This window comes from Sceloporus undulatus, chromosome 4 (assembly GCF_019175285.1).
Source record: "Sceloporus undulatus isolate JIND9_A2432 ecotype Alabama chromosome 4, SceUnd_v1.1, whole genome shotgun sequence".
Lineage (NCBI taxonomy): Eukaryota > Metazoa > Chordata > Lepidosauria > Squamata > Phrynosomatidae > Sceloporus > Sceloporus undulatus.
Genome location: NC_056525.1, coordinates 10,497,102 through 10,521,599, shown reverse-complemented (window position 1 = coordinate 10,521,599; position 24,498 = coordinate 10,497,102). Strand labels below are relative to the sequence as shown.

Genomic DNA, 24,498 nt, shown 5'->3' with positions numbered 1-24,498 from the left:
AAGTAAGATGTGCATTAGTGCTTCTTTGTGACCACTTTAATGGTGGGTTTTGTGTGACATCGTATGAAATCATTATGTGTAATTACAGGATTTTTCCAAGATATTCATGGGATAAACTCCCAATCTCCTTTGTGTGATAAACTCCTTTATTTTTCTTGTTTCTTCAAATCCCAGTGCACTCCTGTCCCACATTCCTTCTTCATATCAGCTTGTGAGAATGTGGCCATGCTGAAACCTGGAAGATGTGTTCCAGAAGACCAACATTCCCAAGCTTGTGCTTTCTCAGCTCTTTCTCTGCTGCTTAGGCATATTTGTACCCGATAAATGGTTTTTCTTCTGATTCAACTGGCAGTTTACCCAGCTTTTGCACCTAGAATGGGGTGATAAGCCACCATCTTATCTTTTGCACCCTGGCAGCAGAATGTCATGGGCCAGCTTTCAAAGGATTCATATGGAAGGCAGTGTTCCATGAGAGAAACTAGACCAAGTCTGCTTAAGGGTTCACCGTTGGTATTTTGAATTCCAGCAAGCTGGAAACTCTACCAACCTCATTGTTAGCACTGTTGGCAGATCTTATGTTCATGGCAGGTCCACGCTGAATTGAAACAGCAAATCAGGCTTTCTATACAATCCTATATCCCCTTCTCCATAAACATACACATCCTTCCACAGAATAAAAGATAGATGGCACACTACAGCCAAGCACAGCATGCTGATATATGAGGAGGACTCACAAATTATAAAGGTGGTGACCAGAAGCAGCTGTAGCATAAGGCTAAGAGCTGTGGAATAGGTCAGTCCATCTTATCACCTCCACATTTCTCAGCACCTTATTTCCAACTTAGTAATGGTCTCATGGCTGTCTTCTGGAAACATCTAACAATCCAGACTTATTCGTGGAGTCAATACTTCTCATGAGTCCATAGCATGCATAGGATATTGTGAGTTATGACAAAATTAATGCATAAGACATTGTGCATTATGACCAAAGGAGTTATGGTTGAGAGTCAGAAGATAGTCCAAACCAATACCATCCTTTCTCTTTGACTATGAGCCACTTCTTTCTTAGTGCTTGGGGAGTTACTTTTTTGGACACTAATCCCAGAATCCCCCAGGCCAACACAATCTCTTTCTCTTCCTATCTTCCATACATATCTGACCTTCAGGTCATCTTTATTTCATGTCATTTCATTTACATGTCACCTTTCTTCCATCGCAGAACTCAAGACAGCCAATATGGGGTTCCTTGCTCATCTCCCAAACAGACATTGATCATAACCAGACCAGCTTCGCTTTAGTAAGGCAGATATTACACACACCCTTAGATCACACCATGAGGCTACTTTCCTTCTCTCCCCAGTATGAAAACAGTGCTATATATTCCTCTGTGTATATTCACATGGCCAATCACAACACAACCACAGATTAGGTGGTGAATTCATTACACTAGAAAATGTTCTCTCATGACTGCCGCTCACTATAACTATGAACTCCTGATACACATATTATATTGGTCTATTGAGGTATGTACTTAGGGAGTCTTGGGTGTGCTCATATGTTATTCTTTGTTTTAAAAAAGAAAACAACCCACATTTTATAAACAAGTGTATTTGATGAACCTCTGAAATAACACAAAGAAGATATAAAGACTGCAGCTTTTAGCACTAAGATGCTGTAAAATGCAGATGCACCAATGTCATTTATGAGGACAACAGTCTTTTTGTTTCAGTTAATTCCACAGCAAATGAGAAACAATCAATTACCAGACAGTAGCAATTACTGCAGCATGTTAATGAAAAAAATAAATAATTGAGGGTATGGATAAACATAGGCACAGGGACATTTGATGGCAACTCTTGTGCAAAGTGCTAGCGTCTGCAGGAACAAAAGCAGGAGTGCATCATAATTGTATTGTTTTTCTGATGGGGTGTATTATTATCATATCCTTGGGGAAAACAATCACAGCCTTTTGTCTAATTGGGTTCTCTCCTCTCCTCCAACTTCATCTCTCTGCCGCTCATCTATAAATATTTAAATCACAGTCTCCTTCATTTCTAAAGTTTTTGTTGTTGTTATCTATCATCAGAGAACGCTTTTGATATGCCAGCCTAAGTCTTGTTTTATATGTATTTGTGTGATGTATCTTTCTCAAAATCAGTGGCCCAGCTTGATGTGTTGCAGAGGGAGGAGGCTGTGCTATTTCAGATGGACTAAAATAATGTCAAGAAAAATCTGAAATCTACTAGTAAAAAATGAAATGTATATGATTGTCCCAATTTCTATAGCTGGCTGGCTGGCTGGAAAGGTAGAAAGACAGACAGACAAATATATAGGTACAGAGTCACAAATATAGTGAAGAGTCTGGAAAACAAGTCAATACTATGAAATTCTGGGATTTGTAGTTTTTGAGATATTTAGAGAGCTTTGGTGCAACAACAAGCTACAAATCCCAGAATACCACAGCATTGTGTCATGGAAGTTAAAGTGTTGTCAAACTGCATCATTTCTGCAATTTAGAAGACTTGTTGCAAAAGACAATGGTGCTTGGCAAAGTGGAAGACAGCAGGAAAAGAGGCAGACTGCATTACAAAGTGGATTGTTTCAATCAAGGAAGGAACAGCCCTGAGTTTGCAAGACCTAAGTAGAGCAGCTGATGACCAGGGTTCTTGGAGATCTCTCAGTCATAGGGTGACCATACGTTGAAGTCAATGTGATAGAAATAGCAAGAAATAATATCAAGGAATCATCTTAATACAGTAGTCTGCAACTTGTTTCACCCTGGATTGAGAATCACAAGGAGAAATAGTTGTTCAGCATGCATATCCTGAAGAATGAAGTAGAACTGCAGAATTTGGAAAAGCTGATTTTTTAAATTTGGCTATAACTACTGGAATCTCCTACTTAACACTGGACATTGTAACTGGAGGATCATAGAATCATAGATTATAGAGTAGGAAGACACCACAAGGGCCATTCAGTCCAATCCCCCTGCCATGCAGGAACTCACAATCAAACACCCCCAACAGATGTCAATCCATCCTCTGCTTAAAGACCTCCAAAGAAGGAGACTCGACCACACTCTTGGGACTGGTAGTCCCAATAACTTTTCCAAGCTCTGTGCAAGACCATACATAATCTAAGACAGGGGTAGGCAACCTTTTTGACCCGGGGGCCGGGTTGCTGTCCCTCAGACAACTCAGGGGGCCGAAGCCAAAATAAATAATTAAATAATTATTTTTAAAAATTAAATAAATAAATAAACCAGGACAAATGTAGGACAAAAATTTAAAATGGAGGACACTTTTTTAATTAAAAAAATGGAGGACACGCAAAAAAATCTGCTGAATTTTTAAAAAATGATAATATAAATGCATGTTTCTGATGCTTCTATAGACAATTGCCCCCCCTTGCTCTCCCTTGCCCCCACTTGCTCCCCTTACCCCCACTTGCTCCTCCTTGCCCCCCTTGCCCGCCACTTGCCCCACGCCAGAGGCCCCCGCACGCCTCTGTTGGAGGCCAGAGGGCCCCGGCGGCAATCTGCGGCAGGGTCGGGCTGGGGCCGGTCCCTAGGCCTTGGTGGACCGCATGCAGCCCGCGGGCCGTAGGTTGCCAACTCCTGATCTAAGACATAGGGCAGGATATAAATACTTTAAATAAATGAAATAATAAAGTCACAAAGAGTCTTTTTAAACAAAACAAACTTGGACATGATTTAGGAGAAGTAGAAAAAGGGATTTCATACTCATTCCCTTCTTTTCCATTTCCTTGACAAAGGGCTGAATGACAGAAAACCTTTTGGGAAAGGTTCAGAAGATCTAGTTGGCGCTAGGCCAGGGCATACAAATTAACATTAACATTAACAAACAGCATCAATCAGTATGAAATGAGCAAAACATGGCCTTTAGCTTGAAGGTTCAGGGTAGATCATACTCACCGCCACCAGAATCTGCAACGCGCTGTGCATGACCTCAATGTAGCGATACTCCAAAGCACAGCCAATCACAGAGACGTATGAATGGCTGTCCAAGCCCTTCAGGCCCATCATGGGAGTTTCCTTCCTTACACAGCCTGGACCATTTTCACTCCACCAGGACTGATGTCGAGAGATGTTAAAGGTCAAGAGCTCACTGTCCTGGTGAGGAAGGAGAAGAGAAACACAGAGTAATGAATGCATAAAAAACCCAATCCTCACTGAGTTTCACACAGGCTTTAATCTCTAGTTCACACACCCCATTGGACAACAAGTAGTAACCCTGCCTGTTTCTGAAGGTCCCCGTATCTCCCTCCCCACTACTAGTAAATTTGCTGGTAGTGCAGTAGCAGTGGTGGGCAAAAGACACTCTCCCTACACAGCACAGCAGTGACAGTTGTCTGGTCTGATCACACTAGGCCATGCATTGTCCAATCTCCCTACCCAGAGGACCATTTCATTTGGCCCATGCAGAGAGGTCCTGAGTTCTCTTGTTTCCTTTTGTGTGGTGTGCTCCAAAACAATGATGATGATGATGATGATGATGATGATGATGATGATGATGATAATAATAATAATAATAATAATTTTTATTTATATCCCGCCTTTCCAATTGCATGATCAAGGCGGCTTACAAGACAAGAAACAATAAAATACAGATAAAGCATCACAATATAAAAAGTTTAAAAACATCATTATAGGCAACAGAAGGCAGATCATTAAGAGGAACTATAGACAGATGAAAGAAAGGACTTCTACACATACTGTGTAGTTAAATTGTGGAATTCCCTGCCAATTTATAGTGAGATACAGATGGTTGCTAGCTTGAATGACTTTAAAAGGGGTTTAATTATTTCATAGAGTTTAGGGTCACCAATGGCTCCTAATCAGGATGGCCATGCATGATCTCCAGTATCAGAGGTAGCACACCTCTGTGTATCAATATGTCTCAGTATACCAGTTGCTGCAGAAAATGAAGTTGAAGGTGGAGTTACACTCATGTCCCACTGATTATGGGCTTCCCACGGAAACCTCTGGTTGACCATAGTCTGAACAGAATGCTGGACTAGAGAGGCTTTCAGTGTGCTGCAGGAGGCCTCTTTGATTCACTTATAATACCTGGAAACATGCAATTCTGGAATCACTACTGCCCAAGCAACTAAGGCTGATTGATTATGGACACTGTGGCATAATTTCACCAGCTGTGAAGGTATCACAATGCAGGTTAAGTGTATCTGCTGGAATATCCCAGTCTTTGGGGTTTCATTGGCTCCATCTGTATGTGAATGGCAGATGGAGATCATTGCTGACAGAGCCCCTGGCTGAAGAAATGTCAGTATTTTTTCCATACTGGGATATGACTGCAGTATTTTAAGCAATTTTGGGATATTTGGTGTTGCCTATTTTCCACACCCCACCTGAGTTAAGTGGGATATGTTGAGTATACAATGGCCATGCAGCTAAAGTAGCAATAAAATCTCTTTCCCTACCCACCTCAGATACAACTATGGTACAAGAGTGCTTTGCAAAACTACCAAAAAAAATAAATACCTGTGGACATAGATGTGCCCTAAACACAGAAAGAAACACAACATCCAAACTGATGAAAGCCAAAGAATCACAAGTGGAGTTATAAGATTTCCCCATCCCACCCTCAACAATCCACTTTAATTTCCTCTGTGATGTGAATACTAAATATTCCCCATAAATTCTCCTTTTAATTCCCTTTGGTATTCTGATGTATTACATGTTTTGATCTTCTATTGACCTCTATCACAATTAACTTCTTGGGTCAAATTACTCCAAGATACTGATGTCTAGCATGATCAATAGCTACCTAATGTACAGGCTCCCCCAGAATTCCAAATCATCCCTCTCTGAAGCTTGGATGATGCTTTGATTGCATTGCACCTATTCCGTCCTTTGCCCTGCCCTCATTATGAATTTGTTTCACTCAGTCTTATACTTTCAATTGTGCCATTTGGGGCACTATGAACCAGGCATATGAGAAGAGAGACAGTTCAGGAGCTACACAGAATGGAAAGGATGCAGCATTTTCTAATAATAATGAATTTCCCTTTGCTAAGGAAAGACAACCGCTATGACCTAGCTCCATTTCCCAGGTCACCTTGTGAGCTCCCTTCTAAGTTGAAATGGCATTTGCCTAGTCTCCCAGAAAAAAGCATCTTCCTGCTAGTTTTAGAAGGAGAATATGGAGAATGTGGCTTTTTTATGCCCACAAAAACTTTGTCTTCAGTTTGAAAGCCTCCAAGGTTTTGCTGTAGTGAAGTGGGGAAGGATGAGGAAAGGGTTGATCGCAGCGAGATGAGGAAGATGGAAGAGATGAAGGAGGAAAGCCCCAGGGAGGAGCCAGGGGTGGGGAAAGCGGCCCTGGGAGGAGGTATAAGAGGAGAGGGACAGTCCAGCGCGTGGAGGAAGGGAGGACGTGGAAGAGTGGGTTGCAGAGAGGTGGTTGGGAGAGGGAGAGGAAAGGTCATCAGAAGCCCACGGAGAGATGGCCGACTAGTATCCTTGCAGGGGCGACATGGGCTGCTGAGAATGGGCCCACACACCGAGGTGCAGCTACGGGACCCCAAGGAAGAGGGAGACTTTAGATACCCACAAGAGGGTGAGTGGAGAGAGAAAGAAGGAGGCACCCTGGCACCCAAAAGGGGAACGTTGGGAACAAGCCCTGGCCCCCACAGATTGGGAGAAGGCAGAGCGTGAGCCCCTCGAGAAATACAGCACATGCTGGGCCAGAGAAGGAGCCCCAGATGCCGAAGGGGCCTGACGTGGGAGAAGAGTCTTGGTGGGGAAGTTGGGGACAAGGGTTGTTTGGACTTGTGTTGTTTCGGTTGAAGTTTGAGTAAAGTTTAATTGCATTCACACCCAGCGTCTGTAAGTTTGTACTGCACGTGGAACAAGTTGGGAGGACTCTCGGGTAGAATGCAGGCCAGAGCACAAGCCTCGCCCACATTTGCCCACTGCTTTTTCTATCTTTTCTTTTTTAACCAACCAAACAACAGGATTGCATCTTAATGGCTGGAATACTACTGATACCTTAGGCCCCATACAGACAAGACAAAATAAAGCTGCTTCAGGTCACTTTCGAGGTATGCTGTTTAAATGATGCATGTGTACTAAGAGTCTGGAAGCCGCGCCAAAGCCACGATCCAGTCCTAAGGACTAGAGTGCAGCTTTGGCACAGCTTCCGGACTCTTACTACACATGCATCATTGAAACAGCATACCTCCAAAGTGACCCAAAGCAGCTTTATTTTGGCCTGTCTGTATGGGGCCTTAGTCTTGCGTAAGTTCCCCTATGAACATGGTTGCACATTTTTGTGCAATGCAGAATGGCCATATTTGGTTCAAGGTTGCGGGAGTAGAGTTGGATGCACAATGTGCATGGAGATGTGGTTGTGCATTCAGTTGAACTGTTGGTTTCTTGATTCAGTTGTGCCAAATTTATCAATGAACACAAGGCTTATGTACCACAATTAATGTATAACTTTACATGTGGAGATTATATCATGCAAACCCACTGTAGATCTTAGCCAATACCTTTTGACTGGTAACACTATAAGCCCTTCTTCTTGCACCATCCTGAGGATCTGTAGATCTTTCTGTCCATGAGAAATCCCATTCTCTCAGTACATAAAATCTGAAAAGGCCCTCCATCTTTAACTTCAGGGGATTTGGGGAGATAGGGAGAAAGAGATAAAACTTCTTACCACAGTATCTAATAACTTCCAAAAGGATATGGAGTTTAACTAGAATAATGGGGTGTTGTTAACAACTCATAACTCACCACCATTTAAGAAACCAAAGTTTTCTTCACTTAAGGCTGCAGATAAATCTTACATCCCACAGGCACCTTGGCTGGATTATTTCTATATTGAAGATAAAGCTGCAATCATTTTATTGTCGCTTCCTTTCTCTTTTGTTCATGCCACCCATGGATATCCTTCTGCAATTGGCGGTGGCAGCTGTATCAATCACTCTGGGCCTGAGAAACAATATGTGCCATAATCCAAGGAGCTTAATCAGTTTAGAGGCTGACATCTCCAAAGGTGTTTCCCAGCAAAAACATGAATTTCTCTTAAGCTTTGCAACAGAAAGAATGGTGTATACACACACACACACACACACACATGTGATGATGAACACTGTTAAGCTAGCTGTGTGTCAATTTAATAATCACACCATGCCACTACAGCAGGTGCAGAATTCATCACCTGAGGCTGAACATGGGGGAGAATTAGCCCAAAGTTTGACAAGGACCCTGGTGAGCCTATTTGGTGTTATTGGGTTAGAGGTGGCTGCAACAGTGGTGCTGTGATTAATACTGGATAGTCGATTCTGAGCTGCCATTTTAATTTCCCACAATGCCCTTAGTTTAGTTTCACTCCAACACATTATGAAAAGTTAAAATGGCAGCTCAGAACCACCCTTCCAATGTAGAGTGTATGTATGTGTATGATAGAGTGTGTACAAACCATAAAGAGAGTACTAACAGATGAAGAGTCAGTCTAGCTCCATGGTTCCTCAGATTACAACTCTCATCATTCCTGATCACTGGCCATGGTGGCTGAAGATAGTGAGAACTGTAGTTTCTCTGTCACATCTAGGAAAACCTAATTGGGGAAGGTTGGCTCATTGCTCTTCATTGCATTGATTTTTATGGAGTGGTACTTAAGATTATGAGAAACTATGGACTGTTCTTAAAGAAATGGATGTGCCACAACATTTGATAGTTCTGATGGGTAATCTGTACTCAAGAAAAGAAGGTACTATTAGGACAGGAGAAACTGAATGGTTTCCAGTTGGAAAGGGGGTCAGGCAAGGCTGTATTCTGTCAACCTAACTATTTAATTTGTATGCTGACAACATCATATGTAAAGCAGGAGTGGACTCAGAGGAGAGAGACATGAAAACTGAAAGAAGGAACATCAACAATTTGAAATATGCAGATAACACCATAATACTAGCAGAAAATATCAGAGATATGGAAAGATTATTGAAGAAGATAAAGACAGAGTGCGCGAAGGCAGGTTCACAGCTGAACATCTAGAAAATAAAAATTATGAGTGCTGACGATCTACATAATTTTAAAGTAGATGATTGAAATAGTTTAAGATTTGCCATACTTGGGCTCAATCATCAATCAGAGTGGAGTCCACAATCAAGAAATCAGAAGAAGACTAGCACTACAAAGGGCCACTCTAAGAGACAAGATCGTGAAGTGTAAAGATATACATTAAATACTAAAATTAAGATTGTCCACGCCATCATATTTCCCATTTCTATGCATGGTTGAGAAAGTGGAACAATGAAAAAGCTAATAGGAAGAAAATCAACTCACATCAACAATGTGAGATGTGGTTCTGGAAAACAGATATGGGGCTGGGAAAGAGTTCTGAGAATACTGTGGACCACTACAGAGACCAGTGGATGGGTCCTAGAGCAAATCAGACCTAAATTTTCCCTGGAAGCAATTCTGATTAAACTGAGGATGTGATATTATGGCCATGTCATGAGAAGAAAAATTTCACTAGAAAAGACTATAATGAAATTTGAGATGATAGTAAATTAGGAGAAGTTACCAATATCATAGAGGGCAGAATCAGAACTCAAAATTACCTTAACATATTAGAAAACTGCGCTAGGGAAAATAGGGAGAAATGTGGAGATGCTACAACTGGGTAGCAAAAATGAAATGCACAGATATAAGATGGGTGATACCTGGCTTGATGGCTGTATATGCACAAATGATATAAGAGACTTAGGGGCTTGACAGACTGCCCCTATGGGGTGGCCTGCAGCCCCTTTTTCTTCACTAGATTGGGGCCGTGGCAACCGCACCCTGCAGCCCCAACCTGGACTTTCCATGGTACAAAAAGGAGCCGCAAAAAGTGGCTCCTTTCTGCACCGCAAGAAGGGTGCCATAGCTACCAGCACCACAGCTTTTCTGCACTCCTTTGCTGCTGCATCATCTGGACTCAGTGCCAGAGGAGCGCTGTGACACCACCTGCCATGCGGTGGGGCGCAAGGCATCACGCCAGCCTGTACAGCCTGTTAGTGGACCGCAGGGTGAACATGAGTCAACAATGTGATGCAGCAACTAAGAAAGCCAATGATAGGAGTATAGTGTCTAGATTGAGGGAAATGATATACCACTCTATTCTGCTTTGGTTAGACCTCACCTGGAATATTGTATCCCGTTCTGGGCACCACAATTCAAGAAACAAGCTGGAGTTTTTCCAAAGGAGAGCAACCAAAATGGTGAAAGATTTGAAAACCATATCCTATGAGGAGTGGTTTAGGGAGCTGTATATGTTTAACCTAGAGAAGATTAAGAGGTGGCATGATAGCCATGTTGAAATATATGTCAGATTGAAGATGGAGCAAGCTTATTTTCTGCTGCTCCAGAGACTAGGACACTAAGCAATGGATTCAAGATACAAGAAAAGAGATTTCACCTAAACATTAGGAAGAACTTTCTGACAATAAGAGCTGTTCACCAGCGGAATATGCTACCTTGGAGTGTCTCTGTCTTTGGACATTTTTAAACAGAGGCTGGATGGCCATCTGTAGGGCGTGCTTTGACTGCATGGCAGGGGGTTGAACTGGATGGCCCTTGTGGTCTCTTTCAGTTCCATGATTCTACCCTTGGTAAAATGGAGGGCAACAGGAAAAGAGGAAGACTGCATTCCAAATGGATAGACTTAGTCAAAGAAACCATAGCCATGAATCTGCAGGAGCTGAGCAGGGCAGTTGAGGATAGGGTGACTTGAAGGTCTCTCATTCACAGGGTCGCCATTAGTCCCCATTGACTTGAAGGCAGTTGACAACAACAAAACAATAGGCATTTATAATTGACTATATTTTGCCATCACTGTTGGGAATCATCTGATGCATACAAAGTGCAGAAATATTTTAAACAGTTTAAACAATTTTGCAGTATTCAAAAACTTACTGCTTTCAACCTGCCACTATCCTATGAAATATTACAAGTAGATTTCTGGTATGAGTTTTCCCCCCCTCAGTATCCTGAGTTTCATATCTTTTTTTGATTGGCATCTTTTGCTGTCAACACTCCAGAGATACCTATACTGACAGAAGGTAATAGGAGAAAGCACTCAAAGCAAATACAGGGCTCCCCCGGGTTACGAAATTAATTCGTTCCGCGGCGCCATTCGTAACCCGAAAAGCATTCGCAAGCCGAAGCCCCATAGGCGCTAAAAGCGAAAGCCGCGATTTGGTGCGAAAAAGCGCCGAAAAGCACCAAAAAAAAATTCGTAACCCGAAATAACCTTCGTAACCCGGAACAGTTTTTTTTAATGGATTTTTTTCGTAACCCGGAAATTTCGTAACGCGGCGCATTCGTATCCCGGGGTACCAGTGTAGTCTATTGACCTCAGTCAACAAACAGCACATTAGCTAGGAGACCACAGGAACCACCCTCAAACTCCCACTGCAATATTCCCACCTTAGGTTTCTTTCTTTTTAGATTGTTCAGATACAAAATCCTTAATCCAGAGATACACTTGATCAGCATGTGGATTTCAAATGCAGGGTCTCAGCATTTATTTAAATAAGAGGTGCAGGATATGTGCCTCTCCAGGTGTTATTAGCTGATACTCCCATTATCTCTCACCATATAACATATACTGCCTAGGGGCAATACCAATTGCAGTACCAACAACATCTGGAGGGCCACATGCTTCCCATTGCTGATTTAAATGCAAGGAAGGGATCTTGGAACACTGATGAATAGGAAGATCTTCACAAATTCCCTCCCTCCACATGGAGGAACCATTCTAGAGAGGGATGCTGTAATTCTATACAGAGCTTGGAGAAATTATTTTTGTGGATAATGACTCCAGGATTCCCCAGGGGTTTCTGGGAATCTAAGAACTAATTCTGCATTAGACTGTCAGATAAAACTACAATTTGAACACTTAATTAAGACTTTTAACTTAAGAATATAAGAAAAACCCTGCTGAATCATGCCTTAAGGTTATCTGGTCTGATGTTTCCAAGAGTAGACAGACTGATGTTTCAATGTATCTAGGAGAAGTAAGGTATAAGAAGAAAGAGGATGAAAGAAAAACAAGGATGGGGAAGCTGAGAGAAGACAAACATAGCCATGAGAACTGAATAGGAGGAAGAAGAAAACAAAAGCAGGGATGGGTGCTAGGGAAGGAAGGAGATGATTACAACTATCAGACATGGGGAAAGAAAGAAGGAAAAAGAGAGTGAGAAGAGAAGGTGGAGATGTTTAGCCAGAGATTGTGGTGAAAGCATAAAAAGAACAAGACAAAAAGAGGGATTAAGGAATGAGGGAGAAGATAAGAGCACAGAGTAATTGTGGTGTGGACAAGGAGGAGGGCAAAAGAGAGAACAGAAGGAAAGGAGGAGATGTTTAGCCAGGAAGTAGGGAGGTTAACAGGACAAAAAAGAGAAAGGGAGAGAACTAAAAGAGTTAAAATTAAAAAAAAAAAACACCCAAGAATGTAAAGAAAGCTGAAGAAGAAAGATATTTGTATCACTTTTTCCTAGCAATGGTGAATTCACATAGAAAGGAACTGTCCTGTGGCTTCAACCATTCAGGGTGAAGTGAGAATGCTGGAAAGATTTTCAGCAAGATAGCAAAGGCCACAAAGAAGCAATCCAGTAGTACTACATTTGGTGATGCCTGAGGTAGTGAATACTGAGGCAACTAAGTATTTTCTTTTGATGCCTGTTCCAGTCTACTGAACCCTAATGCTGATTTGAGAATATTTTAGTCAGGGAGGATGGAGGTGGACAGACAGATCTCCTGGAGTCTACAGCAGCCATTACAAAACAGGATGCAATAGTGGAAGCCAGCAGCACAGGGGTGGAGTGGGGTTGCAAAGCGGTTTTCCCAACCCAACTCCGTATCAGTCCCCGAGGCCTTTGAATCTTATTCTTCACGCAGGGAGCTTTTGTCATATAGGAACCATATCATCATAAGATGTGTTCTATAAATTGAGATACCCACATACTGCAAGCATACTCTCCAATTTGGCAGAACAGTCCTGATTCATCATCTTTTAATTAATCCTCCTCCTGCTTTCCCCCTTTTCCCTCAGCTTTCATCAGTTGCTGCAAACTGAGTTCAAAGTCCACAAGTAGTTTTAATTAAGTAATTCAGCAGTGCAAAGAGGAGAAGGAGGCAGAATCTTGCTCTGCCCAGAGATTCAGACAAAAGCTAACTGCTGCAACCTCTCCTAGCTTGCATGTTCTTCCCCATTAATAACCATTGCCATTGTAATCACATGCTGATATTGCTCGGTCACATGTTAGAGGGTATGCCATTGATGCTGGTGTGATGGACTAAAAACAGCAGAATTGTGTTCAGATTTGCATAGCTGGGATGCTCAGGTGGTATGACACAGTGGAGGAAAAGTCCAGCTGAAACACTCTTTGAAAAAGTGGGCAAAATATCCAGTGTGGTGTAGTAGTTTGAGCATTGGACTAGGACTCTGGAGACCAGAGTTCAAATTCCCACTTGGCCAAGGGAACACTCTCAATCTCAGAGGAAGGCAAAGGGAAACTCACTTTGAACAAATCTTTCCAAGAAACCCTGTAATATGTTTGCCTTAGGGTCACCATAAGTTGGAAAATGACTAGAAGGAAGAAGAAGAAGAAGAAGAAGAAGAAGAAGAAGAAGAAGAAGAAGAAGAAGAAGAAGAAGAAGAAGACAAAAAAGGCTTGTGAGTTTGTTTGTTGTTTAGTACCGGTATGGGGCCTCTCATATTTGTTGTTTCTTATGATCTCAGCATGTTGTAAACTGGTCCTGACCTGCTTCCACTTTTCAACCACTGTTTTATTTTCTCTTTCAAAACTGAGACCAAATAAGGAAGGTGAGAGCCACAAACCTTTAACAGACACACAGAGAGAAAGACCTCAGGACTGGAGAATGGCTTTATAAATCTCAGTTGCTTATCTCTCAGCATGAAAGGGCTAGTTAGTGCTGGAAAACAGATTAAAATACAGCCTCTGCTGAGCTAAACCCATTCTGCCTGTTGAGCAAGGTTCAGAAAACTAACATAAAGATTTGTAGACAATTTCCAGATGAGTAACTTCATGGTGAGTCTGTTGCTGCAAAACAACAACGAGGAAGTCTGATAGGACCTCAAAGATTCACACAGTTATTGTTACAGAAGCTTTCGTGGGTCAAGATAGAATCTACTCCATCAAAGGTGAATGCATGCATGCGCTGAAACAACAGTACAGGGATATTATAATTATTTAAACAGTGCATTCAACAAGGTTGTTCCATGCAAAGCCTTCCAGTTTTAACACTTTGCCTAACAACTGCATGTTAAAGTGACATCCTAGAGAAAGTCTAGTGCAAGTACAGCTGCTGCTGCTGCTGCTGCTTCTTCTTCTTCTTCTTCTTCTTCTTCTTCTTCTTCTTCTTCTTCTTCTTCTTCTTCATTTATATAGCACTGTAGATTTGCACAGTGCTGTACATATAAACAATAAATTAGATAAGAGTAAACCTGCCCACGGCATGCAATCTAAGAAATAATGGCATAACACATATAAATAATACATAACAATACAGGAAAGGGTTCAATAAAACAGACAACAAATTTAAAAAATCAAATAGCAAATAATAATTGAATAATTCCAAGCCTGGATCTTTTGTGTCCTAATTTCAAAGCATTTATATAAGCTTAACAACATAATATGGTGTCTGCTGGATCACACAAAATGCCTGACTAGTCCAGTATCTTGTTCCCATGGTCCACCAGATGTCTCTGGGAAGACTACAAGCAAGAATTGAGTCCTACTGCACTCTCCTACTCATACTCCCCTGAAACTGGTATACAGAATCATGCTGCCTCTAATACTGGAGATATTATACAGTTATTGTGAAAAGTAGCCATTGGTAGCTTCATCCTCCAATAATGTGACTTTGAATCTGATTGGTTTTGATGATTCTGATTCAGTATTCACATCTTTTATTGTATGATTTTACTATACCCTCCAAAATTTTGCATGTATGGCTAAACAAGATGAAAGTATGGTCAGGATGGCAAACATAAAAGAAAAAGAAAGAAAAAGAAAGAACACACAAGCTAGGAGAGGTTGCAGCAGTTTACTTTTGCCTGAGCCTACTGGGAAGGGCAAGACCCCCACCCTCCTCCTGACCTGCAGCTGATTTAGTAGAATAGAAATTGCACTTTGAAATCAGTTTGTAGCAACTGAAGTAAGCTGAGAACAAGGGGAGAAATAGAAGGAGAGAAAGACTGAGAGAAAAGTAGCTGAAAAAGCGGGAGGCTTGAGCAGGACTATCCCTGTCAAAATGGAACAGTTGGAGGATATGACACAGTTCTTCCACTAAAAGGAGGAATGTTCTTCCTTTAGAATCCCCCCAGAAATGTGCTGAATTTGGTTGTATTCGGGATTTTTTTGGACTGTTGCTGTTGACTGCCCTTGACTCAACCTCAATGCATGAGACAATGGATGAGACATCTCCAAGACCCTCTATCTTCTACTGCTCTCCTTAGGTCTTGTAGATTCATGCCCATGACCTCACTGGTTGAGTCTATCCATCTGGCATGTGATCTTCCACTTTTTCTACTACCCTCCACTTTCCTCAGCATTACTGTCTTTCCTAATGAGTCTTGCCTTCTCATATTTTGGCCAAAGTATGACAGCCTCAGTTTGATCATATTGGCTTCCAGGGAGATTTCAGGCGTGATCTCTTCAAGGACCCATTCGTTTGTCTTTATGGCTGTCTATGGTATCCTCAGCACTCTTCTCCAACACCACATCTCAAATGAGTTGATTTTCTTTTTATTCACTTCCTTCACATGGGGAATACTGTAGCTTAGACGATTCAGACTTTAGTAAAGGTATACATGAATGTCTAGTTGTAACCGACTGTAGGGAGTGGTGCTCATCTCCGTTTCTAAGCTGAAGAGTCAGTGTTGTCCAAGGACTGCTCTGGAGGTCATGTGGCCAGCTTGACTGCACCAAATGCTGTTACCTTCCCACTGAGAAGTGGCACTTAGTTATCTACTTGCACTTGCATGCTTTCAAACTGCTAGATTGACAGAAGCTGGGACTAGTTATGGGAGCTCACCCCATCATTCAGTACTTGGGCCTCGAACTGCCAACCTTCCAATATTCTGATCGTCAGAACTGGCATCTTAACCACTAAGCTACAAAATCTTAACTTTAGTACTCAATTGCAAATAGGAGGGGGGGGGGCTGCAGTCCAAAAAGTTACATTTCCCAAGCTTTACCTTTGTGTGACATTATACAACTGAATTTTACACTAAGCCAGGTCTTTGAGGGAACCAACTAAGTAGTACTGATACTGTAGAAATGAAAAGTACCATATAGCTCATTTAGTCCAACCAACTCTTCAATGCAAGGTCTGTAACAAAGCATGCAAGCATAGCATTCTTGAGGAATGGCTGTCCAGCTTTTCCTTAAATGAAGTGAATAAGCAGGCCCAGCTCCATCAGGGCTAGCCTGAAGAAAGAGAGCCCTCCCTCCATGATAACTGTCATCCTTCAGCCTGTGAGGGAGTGAACAGGCAGGCCCAGCTCCACCAGGGCTAATCTGAAGAAGAAGAGCCCTCCCTCCAGTCCATCTGCCTTGGTCCAGGCCTCAGAGGGAGAGAAGAACCACTGGAGCTCATCCCCTTCCCCACCACCATTCCCTTCTCCTTTTGTTTCGTGTCTTTTAGATTGTAAGCCTGAGGGCAGGGAACCGTCTCATTAAAAATAATAATTGTAAGCCACTCTGAGAGCCATTAGGGCTGAAGGGCGGGGTATAAATAACATAAATAAATAAATAAATAAATAAATAAATAAATAAATAAAATCTAACAAAGGCAGTTCCACTGTTAAACAGCCCTCACTGTGAGAAAGTTTTTTCTAATGTTTATTTTATTAAAAATCTGCTATTTCCATCCCTTCATTTCAATCTTGACCTTGATATCTCAGAGACAACAACCTGCAAATGTGTGTTTTTTTTCTTTTAAAAAATGTCACGTAGCAGATTGAAAATACATATCTTTAGGGTAAGAAAATGATTGTGAAGGTTGAATTATCTGTGTCTTTTCTGATTGACTTGCAGGGAATTAGCAGACATCCCCCTCCAACCCTGCAAATCGCTATTCAAATCTCTCTCTCTTTCTCTTGGTTAAGTCTAAGAGTTGCAGAGAGACAGCTGGGCTTCTACACTCACTCACTTCTTTCTTCTCTTCCATTAGTTATCAGAGAAAGCCATGGTAATAGCCCACTGAATGAATTGAGTCCAATAAGGCAAACCCCATGAGAGCTTGATGGTTGAATAATTTTGTATGTTTTCAGGCGAGAAAATTTATTATCAACCTAAAAGTGGAGGCTGTCATTTTTTATCTCTCGGCGGCATATGTTGAGCAGCGGAGTCTTGTGGGAGTTGGCAAGGGAATTACTTTTATTCTTCCTTAAAAGTTTTCTAGGTGGTGAGTATTGATGGTGCCACAGACATACAAAGGTGTTTGAATTAAACTCTGTCACCAGACTCTGAAAAAAAATGGCTTGTGTGTAGGACTGTGTGATGTTGTTATGTGATGGTGAAAGCAGAGGGAACTGGATTAAAGGAGTCTAAGGGACCTCACCCAGATGTCCCCTTAGAGCAGTGCTTCTCAATTATTTTCTGTCATGCCCCCCTAGGAAGAAGAAAACATTTCGCGCCCCCCGCGCGACTGTAAATAGTATCATTTGTCTATAAAATTGTTATAAGTACACCTCTGCATAACAGAGCCTCGCGCCCCCCCTGGGGGGCCCGCCCCACTATTTGAGAAAGGCTGCCTTAGAGAAACCTAGTAGCTTCAAAAGATATGTCCTTTCCATGACAGGCAATGGTTTCCATCTCAGTGGGGCAGTGTATCTGCTCTGATTCAATGGAGACATCCACAGTGCTGATTCCTAGCATCAGAATAGGTTCAGCAACTGGGATGGCCCCTTTTAATATTGGGACTGAAGGTCAAAACAGATTCATAATCCTACTAGCATGACAACCACCAGCAACCCCCATTTATTACCATGTGTAAGAAGCTGGTGGAACTGAGCAGAACAGAATTCGCCCATGCATCCAAGGGGAACTGGAGAGACTACAACACCATCTGTGTCAGGCAAGAGGATTCAGTAGAGCCAGCAAGGCCAAAGATGAGAGATGACAAATAATCTGACATTTGGCCTCAGCTGGGGAAAGTGTTGCTGTGACAGCCTGCCTTGGAAAGGCTGGCCAGGAGGATGAGTTAAATGAGAGGGAGAAACAAAGTGTCCAGTCCTGGACACCACAATTTAGGAAAGATGTTGACAAATTGGATCTTGTCCAGAGGAAGATAACCAAAATGGTGAAAGCTCTGGAAACCATGTCCTATAAAGAGCAACTTGGGGAGCTGGATACGTTTAGCCTGAAGTGAGGATTAAGGGGTGACATAAGAGCCATGCTGAAATATTTTAAGGGATGTCATAGTGAGGATGGAGCAAGCTTGTTTTCTGCTGCTCCAGAGACCAGGACACAGAGCAATGGATTCAAACGATAGGAAAAGAGATTCAACCTAAACATTAGGAAGAATTTCCTGACCTTGCCCTTGGACATGTAAGTACCTCTTTTTATCTGGTCTCAATCTTAAACATTCAGCTTCAGTTTCAGGAGATGATCCTAAATTCTAACATTATAAGAGGGAGGGAGGGAGGGAGAGAGAGAGAGAGAGAGAGATTTTCTTTTTTCCTTAACTACTTGCACCATAATTTATACATTTCTATCATGTCTCCCTTTATTTGACCTTTTTTGTCTTTCTATGCTAAACAGCCCCAAACACTGTAATCTTTCCCTGTAAGGGAGTTGCTTCACTCTCCTGATCATTTTGGTTGCCCTTTCTGCACCTTCTCCAGTTCTATATAGTGTAATTTTTCATCTTCTTTTTTGAAGAACAGAAACCGTGCCAGAAATAACAGGGTGAGCTAAGGAACACTTTCAAATGCCATCCTGTCCTTTTGAAGACAATGCAAACAAGTTGGAGAGGCAATGAGAAAACTCTTGAACTAAAATAACTCCAATAGAAAAGTGCCAGGCAGTTGTAGGAGTAAAAGAGGATAAACCCACCCAGACTATCTCCCATTGGTTTGAGAAGGCTATGGCTTGATTTCTACAGAGATGCTCCCTGTCACTTTATGACCCATGTTAATCAGCATAATGGTACACTTTATGCACGTTCTAGCACCCACCTTTGCCTGGGGTTAGAATTCAAGAGAAGGAGCAGTATGGTGTAGCTTAGGGGTAGGCAACCTGCAGCCCACAGGCCGGATGCGGCCCCAGCCCGGTCCTGCCGCCAATTGCCACTGGAGCCTTTGGCTTCTTGCGTGAGGGAGTGGGGCCTTTGGCCTATCAGGAGGAGGCGGGCAAGGGGGGCAAGCAGCAGGCAAGGGGGGCAATTGTCTATAGAAGCCTCCGAAACATGCATTTATATTAACATTTTTTAAAAATCAGCAAATTTTTTTGCATGTCCTCCATTTTTTAAAAAAAGTGTCCTCCATTTGAAAATTTTGTCCCACATTTGTCCCGGTTTATTTATTTATGTAATTTTTTAAAAATTATTTAATTATTTATTTTTTGGCTTCAGCCCCCCAGTTGTCTGAGGGACAGCAACCCGGCCCCCGGCTCAAAAAGGTTGCCTACCCCTGGTGTAGCTAGACAGGGACCAGAAAAGTTTTGGGCCATGAAATAAGCCAACTATTCAGACTTTATAACAAATAAACTTTGGTATTAATACAGAAGGTTGTACAATGTGCTTTCTCTGAGTGTTGAAAATGGGTTTCAGAGACTGAAGTCCTGGGAACTGTAGTTTATTGTGGCATTAGAGCTCTCTAATAGAGAAGGCTAAATGTCTCACAAATCTACACTCCCCAGAATTTCCTAGCATTGAGCCAGGGCAGTTAAAGCAGTCTCAAACTGGATTATTTCATAGAACCATAGAGTTGGAAGAGATCAAAAGGGCCATCCAATTCAACACCCTGCCATGCAGGAACTCTCAGTCAAAGCATCCTGACAGATGGCCATCCAGCCTTTGTTTAAAAACCTCTAAGGAAGGAGACTCCACCACATTCCACTGTGAACAGCTCCTACTGTTCCTCCTAATGTTGAGGTAGAATCTCTTTTCCCGTAGCTTGCATCCATTGTTCCGGGTTCCATTCTCTGGAGCAGCAGAAAACAAGCTTGCTCTCTCCGCAATATGACATCCCTTCAAATATTTATACAGGGCTATCATATCACCTCTTAACCTTCTCTTCTCCAGACTAAACATAAGTCGTTCCTCATAGGGTATGGTTTCCATACCCTTCACCATTTTAGTTGCCCTCCTTTGGACATGCTCCAGTTTCTCCACATACTTCTTAAATTGTGGTGCCCAGAACTGGACACAATATTCCAGGTGCGGCCTGACCAGAGCAGAATAGAGTGGCACTATTACTTCCCTTGATCTAGACACTATACTTCTATTGATGCAGCCTAAAATTGCATTTGCCTTGCTAGCTGCAGCATTGCACTGTTGACTCATGTTCAACTTGTGGTCTACTTGGACTCCTAGATCCCTTTCACATGTAGTCCCGTTCAGCCAGGTGTCTCCGATCCTATATCTGTGCATTTTATTTTTCCACCCTAAGTGCAGTACCTTACATTTCTCCGTGTTGAAATTCATCTTGTTAGCTTTGGCCCAGCTTTCTAATCTATTAAGGTCATTTTGATCCTGTCCTCTGGGGTATTAGCTACTCCTCCTAGTTTGGTGTCATCTGCAAATTTGTTAAGTATGCCCCCAATTCTGTCATCCAAGTCATTGATAAAGAAGTTGAATAGCACTGGGCCCAGGACAGAGCCGTGTGGGACCCCACTGGTCACTTCCCTCCAGGATGAAAAGGAGCCATTATTGAGCACTTTTGGGTTTGGCCAGTCAACCAGTTACAAATCCATGTAACAGTTACTTTGTCTAGCCCACATTTTACAAGCTTGTTTGCAAGAATGTCATGGGAAACATTGTCAAAGGCCTTACTGAAATCAAGATATATTATATCCACAGCATTCCCTTCATCTACCAAGTAATTGGTAATTTTATCAAAGAAAGAGATTAGATTTGTCTGGCATGACTTCTTTCTCTGAAACCCGTGTTGACTTTTTGTGATTAGAGCATTGCCTTCTAGATGTTCACAGACTCTCTGTTTAATTATCTGCTCCAGAATCTTTCCTGGTATTGATGTCAGACTAACTGGATGATAATTGTTGGGATCCTCTTTTTCCCCCTTTTTGAAGATGGGGACAACGTTTGCCCTCCTCCAGTCTGCTGGGACTTCTCCTGTTCTCCAAGAGTTCTCAAAGATTATTGCCAATGGCTCCGATATTACATTTGCCAGCTCTTTTTATACCCTTGGATGTAGGTCATCTGGTCTTGGAGACTTATATTCATGTAGTATGACTTATATTTCTGCAGTGTGTTTTGGACCTGAGCCTGCAGATAACTTTGAGGTGGCTTCTGTGTTATCTTCACCTTCAAGATCCTGTAATACGTATCTCAGTTGGGCTTCAGATGCTATCAAAGCAAAGAAGAGTATCACATCCCCCTACTGTTTCTCACCTTTCAGGTCCTTTTTTATTTACTATTGCTGCAAGAGTATTTCTGCCACACTCTAACTCCCAGAATCCTCCAATTAATTTCCATGATTTTCCTCCTTTTTCACTATTCATATCAGATGTCAGTGTTTACAGAAAGGCCATAGGTGATGTCCAAAATAGGAATTCCAAATTTCCTGTTTCCATCTGACTCTGTGAGCTCCCAAGTCACCAACTGAAGCCCCTTTCCCTAGACTCCCCCTTCTATCTCCTCAAAATAACATAGGAGAAGCTTGTGGCCTTTCTAATATCATAGGACTGTAACTCTCATGAGTTCTTCTCATTGGATATGCTGGCTAGAATAGATGAGAGTTGCAATCCAACAATATATAGCGAACTCGAAGTTGCGTACCATTCCAAAGTTGAGTACCCAGATTGTTGGGGGCAATTAGCTTACAAACCACTTAGACACTGTTAGTTCAGTATGAAGCGGTATATAAATGAAGCTGTTTATTTTGTTTTTGTTTGCATACCATACCCTATCTTCTGTCTCTCTACTTTGGGCAAATGTCTGCTGAATCTCAGATTCTGACCCTGTTACTTGTTTGAAAGGATACCCAGGGTTTCCAGATGAAATAAGGAAGAGGACTCCTGTCCCTTTGTTATGTAGAAAAGGGAATTTCACTTTTGTTGAAAGGTCAGAGGAGAACTTCTGTGGCAATGGTAACACCCCCATTCAATGTGTCATCAGGGAACTCTCCAAAAGTAAAAGGAGTTGTTTGTTGTTGTTTTTTAAACAAATCTGTTGCCCTGGGTTTTCAAATGCATGGTTCATCCTGGATGAATTAGAATGGAACAAGAGGTACATCATGCACATCTTTAAAAGCTTCCTATATGTTCAGGTGCAACTCCTTCCAAATCCCAAGGTTTTTGGCCAGGCAGGATGAGGGCTGTGTTACGATTAAGACCAAGCCTCCATAGCAAGCAGGCGGTTGTGAGCTAGGCCCCTTGCTTGTCATGTACATACATGGAATCTGCATTGACCTAGATGGTCAGCTGAACTTCATGCACAGTAGGCCCTTGGTATCTGCTGGGGCTTGGTTCCAGGACCCCCCAACCAAAAACTGTGGGTGCTCAAGTACCATTAAATATAATGGATAATGAAAAGGTGCCTCTTCTATAAAATGACAAAGTCAAGGTTTGTTTTCTGGAATTTATATATTTTTGGAATATTTGCAAGTTGTGGATGCTTGAATCCATGGATAAAGAATCCATGGAAATGGAGGATTAACTGTCGGAAAATGTAAAGGTCATGGGTGTGACAATCCCACTGCCCTCATCCATGTATTGTGGATTTGTTGTAGATTTGTCATCTGAACATAGAATTAATCTTTTCAGACCTTCATTGCTAGCTTTGAGCCACAAGGAGGAAACACGGATGGCAAACCCAGCCAAGCACACACCCACCATAAAGAAAATTTGAGTATGACCCTCCTAAGTCTTGAACAAGCAATTATGGCATGTCTCTTCTCCATCCCCCTCTATAACAGGCAACATTTGTGAAACCAGTTAAATAGATTGAAATCCATTTCTTTCCTCCCTCCCTACACACACACATACCTTCCTCTCCACCTGAATTATCACCTGTCTGAACAGAAAAGGGCAGCCATTACCACCAGCTGCCAAGTTCACTAACTCCATTCTTTCCACTTCACTACACTTCCTTGCATTTTGTCACTATAAATTAACCAGCTGCTGACATAGACAGATTAGCCAAGCTATTACATCCAAAATTAAATCTGGCCCTTGTGATGAGGATGTGGGGAAAGGGAGAGAAAAAGTTTCTATATGTGTAACCCATAGACATCTACCTCCCTAAAGATCAGAGAGGAAGGTTGGACAATATGGCAATTTTTCCTTTGCAAATGCAAAGCAGAAAACAGGGTCATTTTCCCTAGCAACCTTTTGAGATTAACTCCAGCAAATGGAGGACTTTACATGATTTAAGGAAGGTCATTTCCAGAATTCTGGTGCCAAGTTCCAATCTTAAATCTGATAATTTCTAAGGGCACATCTACACTGGCCACAATATTCCAGGCTGTTCCCAAAGTATTCTGGCCGAGAGCTGCCCAGATTCCCTGTGCTACCTTTGCACTCCTTAGCAATGCCAGGTAGCTGTCTATACAGACATCTCTCTGTGTCACCCGATGCTGCCATTTTTTGCAGTTTGTATTTGTCAAGAGTAAGGATGTTATAGGTGACTTTAGAAAAGTATTTTTAGCTACAACTCCCAGAATCCTCAAGCCAGTGGTAAATTCTGGAATTCAATACATTTTTTCCCTGCCAAAAAGCAATCAATCAATCTACATGTATTTCTGAACTGAATTATTTCCTGAAGCAATTTGGGATGTATGAGTACCAGGATAAAACACTGCAAAAGTATTGCTGCTTGTTATTCTTCCAGTCCATGTTTCCTAATTGTTAGGGATCCATTTTTTTCATCCAAGAAAGGCTGACCTACAGGGCAACACCCTCTGTGAGCTAGAGAGGTCTGTTCCTCTGTAGATCAGGAAGCAGGTGATTGACATTTTCCTAAACTTCCCTGACAGACGCTTACATAATTCCTAAACTAGTGAATACACAGGGATCATGAATATGATGAACCAGCCACAAATGTGTAACTCACAGAATCATAGAATCCTAAAGTTGGAAGAGATGTTAAGGGCCATCCAGTCCAACCCCTGCCATGATGAAAGCACTCCTGACAGATGGCCATCCAGTCTCTGTTCAAAAATCTCCAAAAAGGAGACTCCACCACTCTCTGAAGCAGTGCATTTCACTGTCAGACAGCTCTTACCACCAGTATGTTTTTCCTAATGCTGA

At 42.0% G+C, this 24,498-nt stretch overlaps 1 protein-coding gene across 3 annotated transcripts in view; it reads right to left on the bottom strand.

Annotated features, from left to right (window-relative positions):
* NKAIN4 (sodium/potassium transporting ATPase interacting 4) overlaps window positions 1-24,498 on the bottom strand; it is a 125,860-nt gene that overhangs the window by 47,165 nt on the left and 54,197 nt on the right. For all 3 annotated transcript variants that reach the window (XM_042465264.1, XM_042465266.1, XM_042465265.1), the window contains exon 4: window positions 3,935-4,132. In XM_042465264.1, coding sequence (XP_042321198.1) covers window positions 3,935-4,132 — 198 coding nt within the window. The remainder of the gene's footprint in view (window positions 1-3,934; window positions 4,133-24,498) is intronic.